This window comes from Haliotis asinina, chromosome 11, assembly GCF_037392515.1.
Source record: "Haliotis asinina isolate JCU_RB_2024 chromosome 11, JCU_Hal_asi_v2, whole genome shotgun sequence".
Lineage (NCBI taxonomy): Eukaryota > Metazoa > Mollusca > Gastropoda > Lepetellida > Haliotidae > Haliotis > Haliotis asinina.
Genome location: NC_090290.1, coordinates 51,241,173 through 51,258,267, shown reverse-complemented (window position 1 = coordinate 51,258,267; position 17,095 = coordinate 51,241,173). Strand labels below are relative to the sequence as shown.

Below are 17,095 nucleotides of genomic sequence, written 5' to 3'. Positions count from 1 at the left end.
GGTGTATGTTACATGTTTACGTATATTGACATGTAGTGATACGGTGTATGTTACATGTTTACGTATATTGACATGTAGTGATACGGTGTATGTTACATGTTTACGTATATTGACATGTAGTGATACGGTGTATGTTACATGTTTACGTGTATTGACATGTACGTGAGGGGGTGTATGTTCTGATGTGGCATTACGTCGTAATGATGTTGGTATTAGTGACTCTTTGGCCTTGGATGTGCTGTCTGTGAGTCTCGACCAGACTGATCCTCGGCTAAGCGTTGAGTCTCGACCAGACTGCTCTCATGATCCGTGACTGAGGTGTGACTCTCGAATAGACTGAGGCCACGAGCATTTGGTGAGTCTCTGTCAGAGTGATCTTATGACCCATGGCTATGGGCCGGGTGTAGGCCTGACTGATCTCATGATCCGTGGCTAAAGATTGAATCTCGGCCAGATTGATCTCATGATCAATAGCTAAGGCGATAACACGCAATGGAAACTGTCACAGTCTTCGTGTACTGTAGCATGGAATCTGCACGAGCTGGTCATCCCACACGACATACAGTCAAGCCACGTGTATTCTCTACACTCTGATATTGAGGCGCGAACCATTTCCGATTCCTAAAATGACCATATTTATTATATTAGGAGGTGAAATGTCAAGGATGATTGCTTGCTACGTGCCTGACTACGTACCTGGGAACATATGACGCTCTGTTTAGGATCCGTATATGGATTGAGATTACTGAAGTTTGCTTTGGTATGTAGTAAGCTGTAGTGCACGCTCTGCTGACAAGGTGAAGTCCGTTTGCAGGCAGGCTTGCAGGCAGGCGGGCAGGCGGGCGGGCAGGCAGGCAGGCAGGCAGGTGCAAAGGTCGTTATGTAGATGATTGGGTACGTATGTGGGTACGTAAGATATGGCAGGCAGGCAGGCTGGACAAGGTGAGCCGCTGTTCTATTATTCTGTCGTGCCCCCGAGTCTAAAGCGTGGGACGGTCTTCTAGTATGCTGTAGTGTCCCCGTGTATAAAGCGTGAGCCGGTCTTCTAGTATGCTGTAGTGTCGCCGTGTCTAAAGTGTGAGACGGTCTTCTAGTATGCTGTAGTGTCGCCGTGTCTAAAGTGTGAGACGGTCTTCTAGTATGCTGTAGTGTCCCCGTGTATAAAGCGTGAGCCGGTCTTCTAGTATGCTGTAGTGTCGCCGTGTCTAAAGCGTGAGCCGGTCTTCTAGTATGCTGTAGTGCCCCCGAGTCTAAAGCGTGGGACGGTCTTCTAGTATGCTGTAGTGTCCCCGTGTATAAAGCGTGAGCCGGTCTTCTAGTATGCTGTAGTGTCCCCGTGTATAAAGCGTGAGCCGGTCTTCTAGTATGCTGTAGTGTCGCCGTGTCTAAAGTGTGAGACGGTCTTCTAGTATGCTGTAGTGTCCCCGTGTATAAAGCGTGAGCCGGTCTTCTAGTATGCTGTAGTGTCGCCGTGTCTAAAGTGTGAGACGGTCTTCTAGTATGCTGTAGTGCCCCCGAGTCTAAAGCGTGGGACGGTCTTCTAGTATGCTGTAGTGTCCCCGTGTATAAAGCGTGAGCCGGTCTTCTAGTATACATGTGGTGTAGTGTCCCCGTGTATAAAGCGTGAGCCGGTCTTCTAGTATACATGTGGTGTAGTGTCCCCGTGTGTAAAGCGTGAGCCGGTCTTCTAGTATACATGTGGTGTAGTGTCCCCGTGTGTAAAGCGTGAGCCGGTCTTCTAGTATACATGTGGTGTAGTGTCCCCGTGTATAAAGCGTGAGCCGGTCTTCTAGTATACATGTGGTGTAGTGTCCCCGTGTGTAAAGCGTGAGACGGTCTTCTAGTATACACACGATGAAGTGTCCACGTGTGAACAGGTTGAAACGTTCGTAAGAAGGCGTAACACTTGCTGTGTGTATGTTATCGTAGTTGACGTCGGGAACAAGTACTCAGCGGAGCGCACATTTATCCCAGATCGTTAAAAAGTATCCAATATAGGTGCAATAACACTATCCTACTGTATATTACACAACATGTAATACATTCAGCATATTTTTTTGCATAGTCTCAGATTTAATAATTACATGGGAAATCCCGGTTGCGAACCACTGCTGACTAATTTATATCCTTGACCCCGCCCGAGGCATGGACGTTCTGCAGATTTCCACTTGCAACAGAGAGGCGTTAACTTGACAAGCGAATGACACTGAAAACAGAATCGCTCCAAAGATGGCAGGCAAGAAGGGAGTAGTAACTGTATTGTATGCAGCTTGTACACGTAATTACTTTAAAGGAAATACATATCTGGACATACACATTTACACCCAAATACAATCGTGACAGGAATTCGTAAGTGTAATTATAATAGAATGTAAAGGGAGTCCCCTGGTTTCCCTCGTTTGTCGGGTTGATTGCATCCGCTGATTACGTCGGCTGGAGTTTTGTTTACCATGTAAAACCAACAGTTGCTGAAGATGACTAACACGGAAGTTAGGCACTAACCACGGCCTGCGGTAGCAAGTAGAAAAAATCGAATGAACACGTGCACACTGCACTGACATATTTGATTCTCCAAATCGTAACCAGTTTATCAGTGTTTAGTAGCAGTCTGTCAAAGTTCAGTAGTAGTCTGACAGTGTTCAGTAGATATCCGTCAGTGTGCAGCAGGAGCCTTTTAGTGTACAGTAACAGTATGTCAGTATTTAGCAGCAGTCTGTCAGTGTACAGTAACAATCTGTCTCTGTTCTAGTCTCTCGGCTCCCTGCCTACAACCTCTCAATGTTCAGTATATCAGTCTGCCAGTGTCCAGTATCAGTCTGTCATTGTTCAGTATCAATCTGTCACTGTTCAGCATCAGTCTGTCAACGTTCAGCGACCGCCTCTTAGTATTCAGTTGCAGTCTGGCAGTGTCCAGTGACGATCTGTTAGTGTTCAGTAACAGTCTGTCAGTGTTCAGTAGAAGTCTCTCAGTGCTCGGTAGCAGTTTGTCTCAGTTCTAGTCTGTGTGCTCACTCAGAGTGTTCGGCTCGCAGTGTACGGTTGGTATACCATGGCTCCCTATATACGGCTCGCAGACCACAAATAACCAACTCAGCAGAGCTGAAGAGAACGAAATCCTTTATGAACAGGGTTTCTCTGACATTATGTGTCCCGGTGCGTCGTGAACACATTAATACTTATTGTGACAGCAGTTGGCGAGTATACGCCTGCCACGGAGTGCTTGAGTCGGACGCAGGTTGCCGTCGTCGGCGAGATATTTACCTGGGACGCGTGTCTCCATGGCTCGAATGCGTGCCAGCTGAAACACAGATCATCATTCTACACTGCACGGGTGTGTACACAAGCACAGACGCACGTACACGCACAAACACGCACGTTTACACTAAAACGCACGTACACGCACGCACACACACAAACACGAACGTGCACGTAAACACTCACGCACGCGCACACATAAATACACATACACAAACACGCACGCGCACACACGTCTTAGGTCGGGGTTATACTGGATACTAATTGTATGCTGCACAACATTCACCTGGTGATAACCGTCACATCAATACTCACCTACTTCAAGGTATCACCAGGGTCATATCAGTACTCATCTACTTCAAGGTATCATCAGCGTCACATCAATACTCACCTTCTTGAAGGTATCACCAGCGTCACATGAATACTCACCTACTTCAAGGTATCACCAGCGTTACATCAATACTCACCTATTTCCAGGTATTACCAGCGTCACATCAGTACTCACCTACTTCAAGGTATCATCAGCGTTACATCAATACTCACCTACTTCAAGGTATCATCAGCGTTACATCAATACTCACCTACTTCAAGGTATCACCAGCATCACATCAGTACTCACCTACTTCAAGGTATCACCAGCGTCACATCAGTACTCACCTACTTCAAGGTATCACCAGCATCACATCAGTACTCACCTACTTCAAGGTATCACCAGCATCACATCGGTACTCACCTACTTCAAGGTATCACCAGCATCACATCAGTACTCACCTACTTCAAGGTATCACCAGCGTCACATCAGTACTCACCTACTTCAAGGTATCACCAGCATCACATCAGTACTCACCTACTTCAAGGTATCACCAGCATCACATCAGTACTCACCTACTTCAAGGTATCACCAGCATCACATCAATACTCACCTACTTCAAGGTATCACCAGCGTCACATCAGTACTCACCTACTTCAAGGTATCACCAGCATCACATCAGTACTCACCTACTTCAAGGTATCACCAGCATCACATCAGTACTCACCTACTTCAAGGTATCACCAGCATCACATCAGTACTCACCTACTTCAAGGTATCACCAGCATCACATCAGTACTCACCTACTTCAAGGTATCACCAGCATCACATCAATACTCACCTACTTCAAGGTATCATCAGTGTCACATCAGTACTCACCTACTTCAAGGTATCACCAGCGTCACATCAATACTCACCTACTTCAGGGTATCATCAGCATCACATCAGTACTCACCTACTTCAAGGTATCACCAGCGTCACATCAGTACTCACCTACTTCAAGGTATCACCAGCGTCATATCAGTACTCATCTACTTCAAGGTATCATCAGCGTTACATAAATACTCAGCTACTTCAAGGTATCACCAGGGTCATATCAGTACTCATCTACTTCAAGGTATCATCAGCGTCACATCAATACTCACCTTCTTGAAGGTATCACCAGCGTCACATGAATACTCACCTACTTCAAGGTATCACCAGCGTTACATCAATACTCACCTATTTCAAGGTATCACCAGCGTCACATCAGTACTCACCTACTTCAAGGTATCATCAGCGCTACATCAATACTCACCTATTTCAAGGTATCACCAGCATCACATCAGTACTCACCTACTTCAAGGTATCACCAGCGTCATATCAGTACTCACCTACTTCAAGGTATCACCAGCGTCACATCAGTACTCATCTACTTCAAAGTATCACCAGTGTCACATCAGTACTCACCTACTTCAAGGTATCACCAGCATCACATCAGTACTCACCTACTTCAAGGTATCATCAGTGTCACATCAGTACTCACCTACTTCAAGGTATCACCAGCGTCACATCAGTACTCACCTACTTCAAGGTATCATCAGCGTCATATCAGTACTCATCTACTTCAAAGTATCACCAGTGTCACATCAGTACTCACCTACTTCAAGGTATCACCAGCATCACATCAGTACTCACCTACTTCAAGGTATCACCAGCATCACATCAGTACTCACCTACTTCAAGGTATCACCAGAATCACATCAGTACTCACCTACTTCAAGGTATCACCAGCATCACATCAATACTCACCTACTTCAAGGTATCATCAGTGTCACATCAGTACTCACCTACTTCAAGGTATCACCAGCGTCACATCAATACTCACCTACTTCAGGGTATCATCAGCATCACATCAGTACTCACCTACTTCAAGGTATCACCAGCGTCACATCAGTACTCACCTACTTCAAGGTATCACCAGCGTCATATCAGTACTCATCTACTTCAAGGTATCATCAGCGTTACATAAATACTCAGCTACTTCAAGGTATCACCAGGGTCATATCAGTACTCATCTACTTCAAGGTATCATCAGCGTCACATCAATACTCACCTTCTTGAAGGTATCACCAGCGTCACATGAATACTCACCTACTTCAAGGTATCACCAGCGTTACATCAATACTCACCTATTTCAAGGTATCACCAGCGTCACATCAGTACTCACCTACTTCAAGGTATCATCAGCGTTACATCAATACTCACCTACTTCAAGGTATCACCAGGATCACATCAGTACTCACCTACTTCAAGGTATCACCAGCGTCACATCAGTACTCACCTACTTCAAGGTATCACCAGCGTCACATCAGTACTCACCTACTTCAAGGTATCACCAGCGTCAAATCAGTACTCATCTACTTCAAAGTATCACCAGTGTCACATCAGTACTCACCTACTTCAAGGTATCACCAGCATCACATCAGTACTCACCTACTTCAAGGTATCATCAGTGTCACATCAGTACTCACCTACTTCAAGGTATCACCAGCATCACATCAGTACTCACCTACTTCAAGGTATCACCAGCATCACATCAGTACTCACCTACTTCAAGGTATCACCAGCATCACATCAATACTCACCTACTTCAAGGTATCATCAGTGTCACATCAGTACTCACCTACTTCAAGGTATCACCAGCGTCACATCAATACTCACCTACTTCAGGGTATCATCAGCATCACATCAGTACTCACCTACTTCAAGGTATCACCAGCGTCACATCAGTACTCACCTACTTCAAGGTATCACCAGCGTCATATCAGTACTCATCTACTTCAAGGTATCATCAGCGTTACATAAATACTCAGCTACTTCAAGGTATCACCAGGGTCATATCAATACTCATCTACTTCAAGGTATCATCAGCGTCACATCAATACTCACCTTCTTGAAGGTATCACCAGCGTCACATGAATACTCACCTACTTCAAGGTATCACCAGCGTTACATCAATACTCACCTATTTCAAGGTATCACCAGCGTCACATCAGTACTCACCTACTTCAAGGTATCATCAGCGCTACATCAATACTCACCTATTTCAAGGTATCACCAGCATCACATCAGTACTCACCTACTTCAAGGTATCACCAGCGTCATATCAGTACTCACCTACTTCAAGGTATCACCAGCGTCACATCAGTACTCATCTACTTCAAAGTATCACCAGTGTCACATCAGTACTCACCTACTTCAAGGTATCACCAGCATCACATCAGTACTCACCTACTTCAAGGTATCATCAGTGTCACATCAGTACTCACCTACTTCAAGGTATCACCAGCGTCACATCAGTACTCACCTACTTCAAGGTATCATCAGCGTCATATCAGTACTCATCTACTTCAAAGTATCACCAGTGTCACATCAGTACTCACCTACTTCAAGGTATCACCAGCATCACATCAGTACTCACCTACTTCAAGGTATCACCAGCATTACATCAGTACTCACCTACTTCAAGGTATCACCAGCATCACATCAGTACTCACCTACTTCAAGGTATCACCAGCATCACATCAATACTCACCTACTTCAAGGTATCATCAGTGTCACATCAGTACTCACCTACTTCAAGGTATCACCAGCGTCACATCAATACTCACCTACTTCAGGGTATCATCAGCATCACATCAGTACTCACCTACTTCAAGGTATCACCAGCGTCACATCAGTACTCACCTACTTCAAGGTATCACCAGCGTCATATCAGTACTCATCTACTTCAAGGTATCATCAGCGTTACATAAATACTCAGCTACTTCAAGGTATCACCAGGGTCATATCAGTACTCATCTACTTCAAGGTATCATCAGCGTCACATCAATACTCACCTTCTTGAAGGTATCACCAGCGTCACATGAATACTCACCTACTTCAAGGTATCACCAGCGTTACATCAATACTCACCTATTTCAAGGTATCACCAGCGTCACATCAGTACTCACCTACTTCAAGGTATCATCAGCGTTACATCAATACTCACCTACTTCAAGGTATCACCAGGATCACATCAGTACTCACCTACTTCAAGGTATCACCAGCGTCATATCAGTACTCACCTACTTCAAGGTATCACCAGCGTCACATCAGTACTCACCTACTTCAAGGTATCACCAGCGTCAAATCAGTACTCATCTACTTCAAAGTATCACCAGTGTCACATCAGTACTCACCTACTTCAAGGTATCACCAGCATCACATCAGTACTCACCTACTTCAAGGTATCATCAGTGTCACATCAGTACTCACCTACTTCAAGGTATCACCAGCGTCACATCAGTACTCACCTACTTCAAGGTATCACCAGCGTCATATCAGTACTCATCTACTTCAAAGTATCACCAGTGTCACATCAGTACTCACCTACTTCAAGGTATCACCAGCATCACATCAGTACTCACCTACTTCAGGGTATCATCAGCATCACATCAGTACTCACCTACTTCAAGGTATCACCAGCGTCACATCAATACTCACCTTCTTGAAGGTATCACCAGCGTCACATGAATACTCACCTACTTCAAGGTATCACCAGCGTTACATCAATACTCACCTATTTCAAGGTATCACCAGCGTCACATCAGTACTCACCTACTTCAAGGTATCATCAGCGTTACATCAATACTCACCTACTTCAAGGTATCACCAGGATCACATCAGTACTCACCTACTTCAAGGTATCACCAGCGTCATATCAGTACTCACCTACTTCAAGGTATCACCAGCGTCACATCAGTACTCACCTACTTCAAGGTATCACCAGCGTCAAATCAGTACTCATCTACTTCAAAGTATCACCAGTGTCACATCAGTACTCACCTACTTCAAGGTATCACCAGCATCACATCAGTACTCACCTACTTCAAGGTATCATCAGTGTCACATCAGTACTCACCTACTTCAAGGTATCACCAGCGTCACATCAGTACTCACCTACTTCAAGGTATCACCAGCGTCATATCAGTACTCATCTACTTCAAAGTATCACCAGTGTCACATCAGTACTCACCTACTTCAAGGTATCACCAGCATCACATCAGTACTCACCTACTTCAGGGTATCATCAGCATCACATCAGTACTCACCTACTTCAAGGTATCACCAGCGTCACATCAGTACTCACCTACTTCAAGGTATCACCAGCGTCATATCAGTACTCATCTACTTCAAGGTATCATCAGCGTTACATAAATACTCAGCTACTTCAAGGTATCACCAGGGTCATATCAGTACTCATCTACTTCAAGGTATCATCAGCGTCACATCAATACTCACCTTCTTGAAGGTATCACCAGCGTCACATGAATACTCACCTACTTCAAGGTATCACCAGCGTTACATCAATACTCACCTATTTCAAGGTATCACCAGCGTCACATCAGTACTCACCTACTTCAAGGTATCATCAGCGTTACATCAATACTCACCTACTTCAAGGTATCACCAGGATCACATCAGTACTCACCTACTTCAAGGTATCACCAGCGTCATATCAGTACTCACCTACTTCAAGGTATCACCAGCGTCACATCAGTACTCACCTACTTCAAGGTATCACCAGCGTCAAATCAGTACTCATCTACTTCAAAGTATCACCAGTGTCACATCAGTACTCACCTACTTCAAGGTATCACCAGCATCACATCAGTACTCACCTACTTCAAGGTATCATCAGTGTCACATCAGTACTCACCTACTTCAAGGTATCACCAGCGTCACATCAGTACTCACCTACTTCAAGGTATCACCAGCGTCATATCAGTACTCATCTACTTCAAAGTATCACCAGTGTCACATCAGTACTCACCTACTTCAAGGTATCACCAGCATCACATCAGTACTCACCTACTTCAGGGTATCATCAGCATCACATCAGTACTCACCTACTTCAAGGTATCACCAGCGTCACATCAGTACTCACCTACTTCAAGGTATCACCAGCGTCATATCAGTACTCATCTACTTCAAGGTATCATCAGCGTTACATCAATACTCACCTACTTCAAGGTATCACCAGCGTCACATCAGTACTCACCTACTTCAAGGTATCACCAGCGTCATATCAGTACTCACCTACGTCAAGGAATCACCAGCGTTACATCAATACTCACCTATTTCCAGGTATTACCAGCGTCACATCAGTACTCACCTACTTCAAGGTATCATCAGCGTTACATCAATACTCACCTACTTCAAGGTATCATCAGCGTTACATCAATACTCACCTACTTCAAGGTATCACCAGCATCACATCAGTACTCACCTACTTCAAGGTATCACCAGCGTCACATCAATACTCACCTACTTCAAGGTATCACCAGCATCACATCAGTACTCACCTACTTCAAGGTATCACCAGCATCACATCGGTACTCACCTACTTCAAGGTATCACCAGCATCACATCAGTACTCACCTACTTCAAGGTGTCACCAGCGTCACATCAGTACTCACCTACTTCAAGGTATCACCAGCATCACATCAGTACTCACCTACTTCAAGGTATCACCAGCATCACATCAATACTCACCTACTTCAAGTTATCACCAGCATCACATCAATACTCACCTACTTCAAGGTATCACCAGCGTCACATCAGTACTCACCTACTTCAAGGTATCACCAGCATCACATCAGTACTCACCTACTGCAAGGTATCACCAGCATCACATCAGTACTCACCTACTTCAAGGTATCACCAGCATCACATCAGTACTCACCTACTTCAAGGTATCACCAGCATCACATCAGTACTCACCTACTTCAAGGTATCACCAGCATCACATCAATACTCACCTACTTCAAGGTATCACCAGCGTCACATCAATACTCACCTATTTCAGGGTATCATCAGCATCACATCAATACTCACCTACTTCAAGGTATCACCAGCGTCACATCAGTACTCACCTACTTCAAGGTATCACCAGCGTCATATCAGTACTCATCTACTTCAAGGTATCATCAGCGTTACATCAATACTCACCTACTTCAAGGTATCACCAGCGTCACATCAGTACTCACCTACTTCAAGGTATCACCACCGTCATATCAGTACTCACCTACTTCAAGGTATCACCAGCGTTACATCAATACTCACCTATTTCCAGGTATCACCATCGTCACATCAGTACTCACCTACTTCAAGGTATCATCAGCGTTACATCAATACTTACCTACTTCAAGGTATCACCAGCGTCACATCACTACTCACCTACTTCAAGGTATCACCAGCGTCACATCAATACTCACCTACTTCAAGGTATCACCAGGGTCATATCAGTACTCATCTACTTCAAGGTATCACCAGCGTCACATCAATACTCACCTACTTCAAGGTATCCTCAGTGTCACATCAGTACTCACCTACTTCAAGGTATCATCAGCGTTACATCAATACTCACCTTCTTGAAGGTATCATCAGCGTTACATCAATACTCACCTACTTCAAGGTATCACCAGCGTAACATCAATACTCACCTATTTCCAGGTATCACCAGCGTCACATCGGTACTCACCTACTTCAAGGTATCATCAGCGTCACATCAATACTCACCTACTTCAAGGTATCACCAGCGTCATATCAGTACTCATCTACTTCAAGGTGTCATCAGCATCACATCAGTACTCACCTACTTCAAGGTATCACCAGCGTCACATCAATACTCACCTACTTCAAGGTATCACCAGCGTCACATCAGTACTCACCTACTTCAAGGTATCACCAGCATCACATCAGTACTCACCTACTTCAAGGTATCACCAGCATCACATCAGTACTCACCTACTTCAAGGTATCACCAGCATCACATCAATACTCACCTACTTCAAGGTATCATCAGCATCACATCAGTACTCACCTACTTCAAGGTATCACCAGCGTCACATCAGTACTCACCTACTTCAAGGTATCACCAGCGTCACATCAGTACTCGCCTACTTCAAGGTATCATCAGTGTCACATCAGTACTCACCTACTTCAAGGTATCATCAGCGTCACATCAATACTCACCTTCTTGAAGGTATCACCAGCGTCACATGAATACTCACCTACTTCAAGGTATCACCAGCGTTACATCAATACTCACCTATTTCAAGGTATCATCAGCGTCACATCAGTACTCACCTACTTCAAGGTATCATCAGCGCTACATCAATACTCACCTATTTCAAGGTATCACCAGCATCACATCAGTACTCACCTACTTCAAGGTATCACCAGCGTCATATCAGTACTCACCTACTTCAAGGTATCACCAGCGTCACATCAGTACTCATCTACTTCAAAGTATCACCAGTGTCACATCAGTACTCACCTACTTCAAGGTATCACCAGCATCACATCAGTACTCACCTACTTCAAGGTATCATCAGTGTCACATCAGTACTCACCTACTTCAAGGTATCACCAGCGTCACATCAGTACTCACCTACTTCAAGGTATCATCAGCGTCATATCAGTACTCATCTACTTCAAAGTATCACCAGTGTCACATCAGTACTCACCTACTTCAAGGTATCACCAGCATCACATCAGTACTCACCTACTTCAAGGTATCACCAGCATCACATCAGTACTCACCTACTTCAAGGTATCACCAGCATCACATCAGTACTCACCTACTTCAAGGTATCACCAGCATCACATCAATACTCACCTACTTCAAGGTATCATCAGTGTCACATCAGTACTCACCTACTTCAAGGTATCACCAGCGTCACATCAATACTCACCTACTTCAGGGTATCATCAGCATCACATCAGTACTCACCTACTTCAAGGTATCACCAGCGTCACATCAGTACTCACCTACTTCAAGGTATCACCAGCGTCATATCAGTACTCATCTACTTCAAGGTATCATCAGCGTTACATCAATACTCACCTACTTCAAGGTATCACCAGGGTCATATCAGTACTCATCTACTTCAAGGTATCATCAGCGTCACATCAATACTCACCCTCTTGAAGGTATCACCAGCGTCACATGAATACTCACCTACTTCAAGGTATCATCAGCGCTACATCAATACTCACCTATTTCAAGGTATCACCAGCATCACATCAGTACTCACCTACTTCAAGGTATCACCAGCGTCATATCAGTACTCACCTACTTCAAGGTATCACCAGCGTCACATAAGTACTCATCTACTTCAAAGTATCACCAGTGTCACATCAGTACTCACCTACTTCAAGGTATCACCAGCATCACATCAGTACTCACCTACTTCAAGGTATCATCAGTGTCACATCAGTACTCACCTACTTCAAGGTATCACCAGCGTCACATCAGTACTCACCTACTTCAAGGTATCATCAGCGTCATATCAGTACTCATCTACTTCAAAGTATCACCAGTGTCACATCAGTACTCACCTACTTCAAGGTATCACCAGCATCACATCAGTACTCACCTACTTCAAGGTATCACCAGCATCACATCAGTACTCACCTACTTCAAGGTATCACCAGCATCACATCAGTACTCACCTACTTCAAGGTATCACCAGCATCACATCAATACTCACCTACTTCAAGGTATCATCAGTGTCACATCAGTACTCACCTACTTCAAGGTATCACCAGCGTCACATCAATACTCACCTACTTCAGGGTATCATCAGCATCACATCAGTACTCACCTACTTCAAGGTATCACCAGCGTCACATCAGTACTCACCTACTTCAAGGTATCACCAGCGTCATATCAGTACTCATCTACTTCAAGGTATCATCAGCGTTACATAAATACTCAGCTACTTCAAGGTATCACCAGGGTCATATCAGTACTCATCTACTTCAAGGTATCATCAGCGTCACATCAATACTCACCTTCTTGAAGGTATCACCAGCGTCACATGAATACTCACCTACTTCAAGGTATCACCAGCGTTACATCAATACTCACCTATTTCAAGGTATCACCAGCGTCACATCAGTACTCACCTACTTCAAGGTATCATCAGCGTTACATCAATACTCACCTACTTCAAGGTATCACCAGGATCACATCAGTACTCACCTACTTCAAGGTATCACCAGCGTCATATCAGTACTCACCTACTTCAAGGTATCACCAGCGTCACATCAGTACTCACCTACTTCAAGGTATCACCAGCGTCATATCAGTACTCATCTACTTCAAAGTATCACCAGTGTCACATCAGTACTCACCTACTTCAAGGTATCACCAGCATCACATCAGTACTCACCTACTTCAAGGTATCATCAGTGTCACATCAGTACTCACCTACTTGAAGGTATCACCAGCATCACATCAGTACTCACCTACTTCAAGGTATCACCAGCGTCATATCAGTACTCATCTACTTCAAAGTGTCAACCAGTGTCACATCAGTACTCACCTACTTCAAGGTATCACCAGCATCACATCAGTACTCACCTACTTCAGGGTATCATCAGCATCACATCAGTACTCACCTACTTCAAGGTATCACCAGCGTCACATCAGTACTCACCTACTTCAAGGTATCACCAGCGTCATATCAGTACTCATCTACTTCAAGGTATCATCAGCGTTACATCAATACTCACCTACTTCAAGGTATCACCAGCGTCACATCAGTACTCACCTACTTCAAGGTATCACCAGCGTCATATCAGTACTCACCTACTTCAAGGAATCACCAGCGTTACATCAATACTCACCTATTTCCAGGTATTACCAGCGTCACATCAGTACTCACCTACTTCAAGGTATCATCAGCGTTACATCAATACTCACCTACTTCAAGGTATCATCAGCGTTACATCAATACTCACCTACTTCAAGGTATCACCAGCATCACATCAGTACTCACCTACTTCAAGGTATCACCAGCGTCACATCAATACTCACCTACTTCAAGGTATCACCAGCATCACATCAGTACTCACCTACTTCAAGGTATCACCAGCATCACATCGGTACTCACCTACTTCAAGGTATCACCAGCATCACATCAGTACTCACCTACTTCAAGGTATCACCAGCGTCACATCAGTACTCACCTACTTCAAGGTATCACCAGCATCACATCAGTACTCACCTACTTCAAGGTATCACCAGCATCACATCAATACTCACCTACTTCAAGGTATCACCAGCATCACATCAATACTCACCTACTTCAAGGTATCACCAGCGTCACATCAGTACTCACCTACTTCAAGGTATCACCAGCATCACATCAGTACTCACCTACTTCAAGGTATCACCAGCATCACATCAGTACTCACCTACTTCAAGGTATCACCAGCATCACATCAGTACTCACCTACTTCAAGGTATCACCAGCATCACATCAGTACTCACCTACTTCAAGGTATCACCAGCATCACATCAATACTCACCTACTTCAAGGTATCACCAGCGTCACATCAATACTCACCTATTTCAGGGTATCATCAGCATCACATCAGTACTCACCTACTTCAAGGTATCACCAGCGTCACATCAGTACTCACCTACTTCAAGGTATCACCAGCGTCATATCAGTACTCATCTACTTCAAGGTATCATCAGCGTTACATCAATACTCACCTACTTCAAGGTATCACCAGCGTCACATCAGTACTCACCTACTTCAAGGTATCACCACCGTCATATCAGTACTCACCTACTTCAAGGTATCACCAGCGTCACATCAGTACTCACCTACTTCAAGGTATCATCAGCGTTACATCAATACTCACCTATTTCCAGGTATCACCATCGTCACATCAGTACTCACCTACTTCAAGGTATCATCAGCGTTACATCAATACTTACCTACTTCAAGGTATCACCAGCGTCACATCAGTACTCACCTACTTCAAGGTATCACCAGCGTCACATCAATACTCACCTACTTCAAGGTATCACCAGGGTCATATCAGTACTCATCTACTTCAAGGTATCACCAGCGTCACATCAATACTCACCTACTTCAAGGTATCCTCAGTGTCACATCAGTACTCACCTACTTCAAGGTATCATCAGCGTTACATCAATACTCACCTTCTTGAAGGTATCATCAGCGTCACATGAATACTCACCTACTTCAAGGTATCACCAGCGTTACATCAATACTCACCTATTTCCAGGTATCACCAGCGTCACATCGGTACTCACCTACTTCAAGGTATCATCAGCGTCACATCAATACTCACCTACTTCAAGGTATCACCAGCGTCATATCAGTACTCATCTACTTCAAGGTGTCATCAGCATCACATCAGTACTCACCTACTTCAAGGTATCACCAGCGTCACATCAATACTCACCTACTTCAAGGTATCATCAGCGTCACATCAGTACTCACCTACTTCAAGGTATCACCAGCATCACATCAGTACTCACCTACTTCAAGGTATCACCAGCATCACATCAGTACTCACCTACTTCAAGGTATCTCCAGCATCACATCAATACTCACCTACTTCAAGGTATCATCAGCATCACATCAGTACTCACCTACTTCAAGGTATCACCAGCGTCACATCAGTACTCACCTACTTCAAGGTATCACCAGCGTCACATCAGTACTCGCCTACTTCAAGGTATCATCAGTGTCACATCAGTACTCACCTACTTCAAGGTATCATCAGCGTCACATCAGTACTCACCTACTTCAAGATATCATCAGGGTCACATCAGTACTTACCTGCTCTCTGTTTATCTTCAACGGCTCCATCATCACCTGCCACAGAACGCTCTCAGACAAAGTGGGCGTAGTTAGAGAGCCGTAGTAGTAATAAAAGTCACGGGATGGAGGCAGCAATAGATCTGGGTTGAAGCTCACGTTCAGGCCACCTGGAACGAATCATTTATGGGTCGACTGCATTGTAATGATGTCCCAGCTATTAGCGTTAAGATATGCCACTGGCCATGATGGAAGAGACGCGTTGCCTGAACAGAAATAAAAAAGTTTTGAACAAAGGTAGGTATGATCCATGTATCGGGTCTGAGCGTAATTTGACAGACAGACGAGCAGACAGACAGATGTGTTTAATAAAAGACCACCGGGGCCATCATTTGCAAGTGATGTTGATATTTTAGTGCACCACAAGGTGTTTAAGAGAAACATATCTAATGAGTTGAAGTTGAAAAATATATATTACATCTTTAATAATTATTTGATTTCATAATGATGAAATTGGCATTTGGATCAAAATCAGTCACATATTTATGAATATATCTTAACCTTACATCAGAACAAAATGTTCACACTTAAAGAGTACATGAAATTCACCTCAATGTCATTCAGTTTACAAAATAAACATAATCACTCATTGGAATTAACTTTATTGCATCTTCTAGTTTCAGATGCTAGATTAAAATTATCACATTTAAATCCGGATAGAGCAGAACTGAGATTTAAAAGTGTCTTAAATGGTGACTAGTAAACAATTATTACCATTTTGAAGTGAAGTTAACGAACATTGTTTAAGGTTTTCAAAAAGCCTGTTCATAAATAAACATACATGTATTAAAAT

At 44.0% G+C, this 17,095-nt stretch overlaps 2 protein-coding genes across 2 annotated transcripts in view; one reads left to right on the top strand and one right to left on the bottom strand.

Annotated features, from left to right (window-relative positions):
- Positions 1-3,100: 3,100 nt before the first annotated feature.
- LOC137255888 (carbonic anhydrase 1-like) overlaps positions 3,101-17,095 on the bottom strand; it is a 36,511-nt gene continuing 22,516 nt past the window's right edge. The window contains exons 7-8 of the mRNA XM_067793469.1: positions 16,264-16,412; positions 3,101-3,298 (exon numbers count right to left, since the gene is read on the bottom strand). Coding sequence (XP_067649570.1) covers positions 3,170-3,298; positions 16,264-16,412 — 278 coding nt within the window. The 3' untranslated portion in view covers positions 3,101-3,169. The remainder of the gene's footprint in view (positions 3,299-16,263; positions 16,413-17,095) is intronic.
- Positions 3,877-15,625, top strand: LOC137256396 (DNA-directed RNA polymerase II subunit RPB1-like; the record flags this gene model as incomplete). Its single annotated transcript, XM_067794241.1, has 4 exons — positions 3,877-4,275; positions 12,187-12,276; positions 14,529-14,981; positions 15,476-15,625. Coding segments are annotated over 4 exons (1,092 nt in total), but the record flags the coding sequence as incomplete, so codon positions are not given.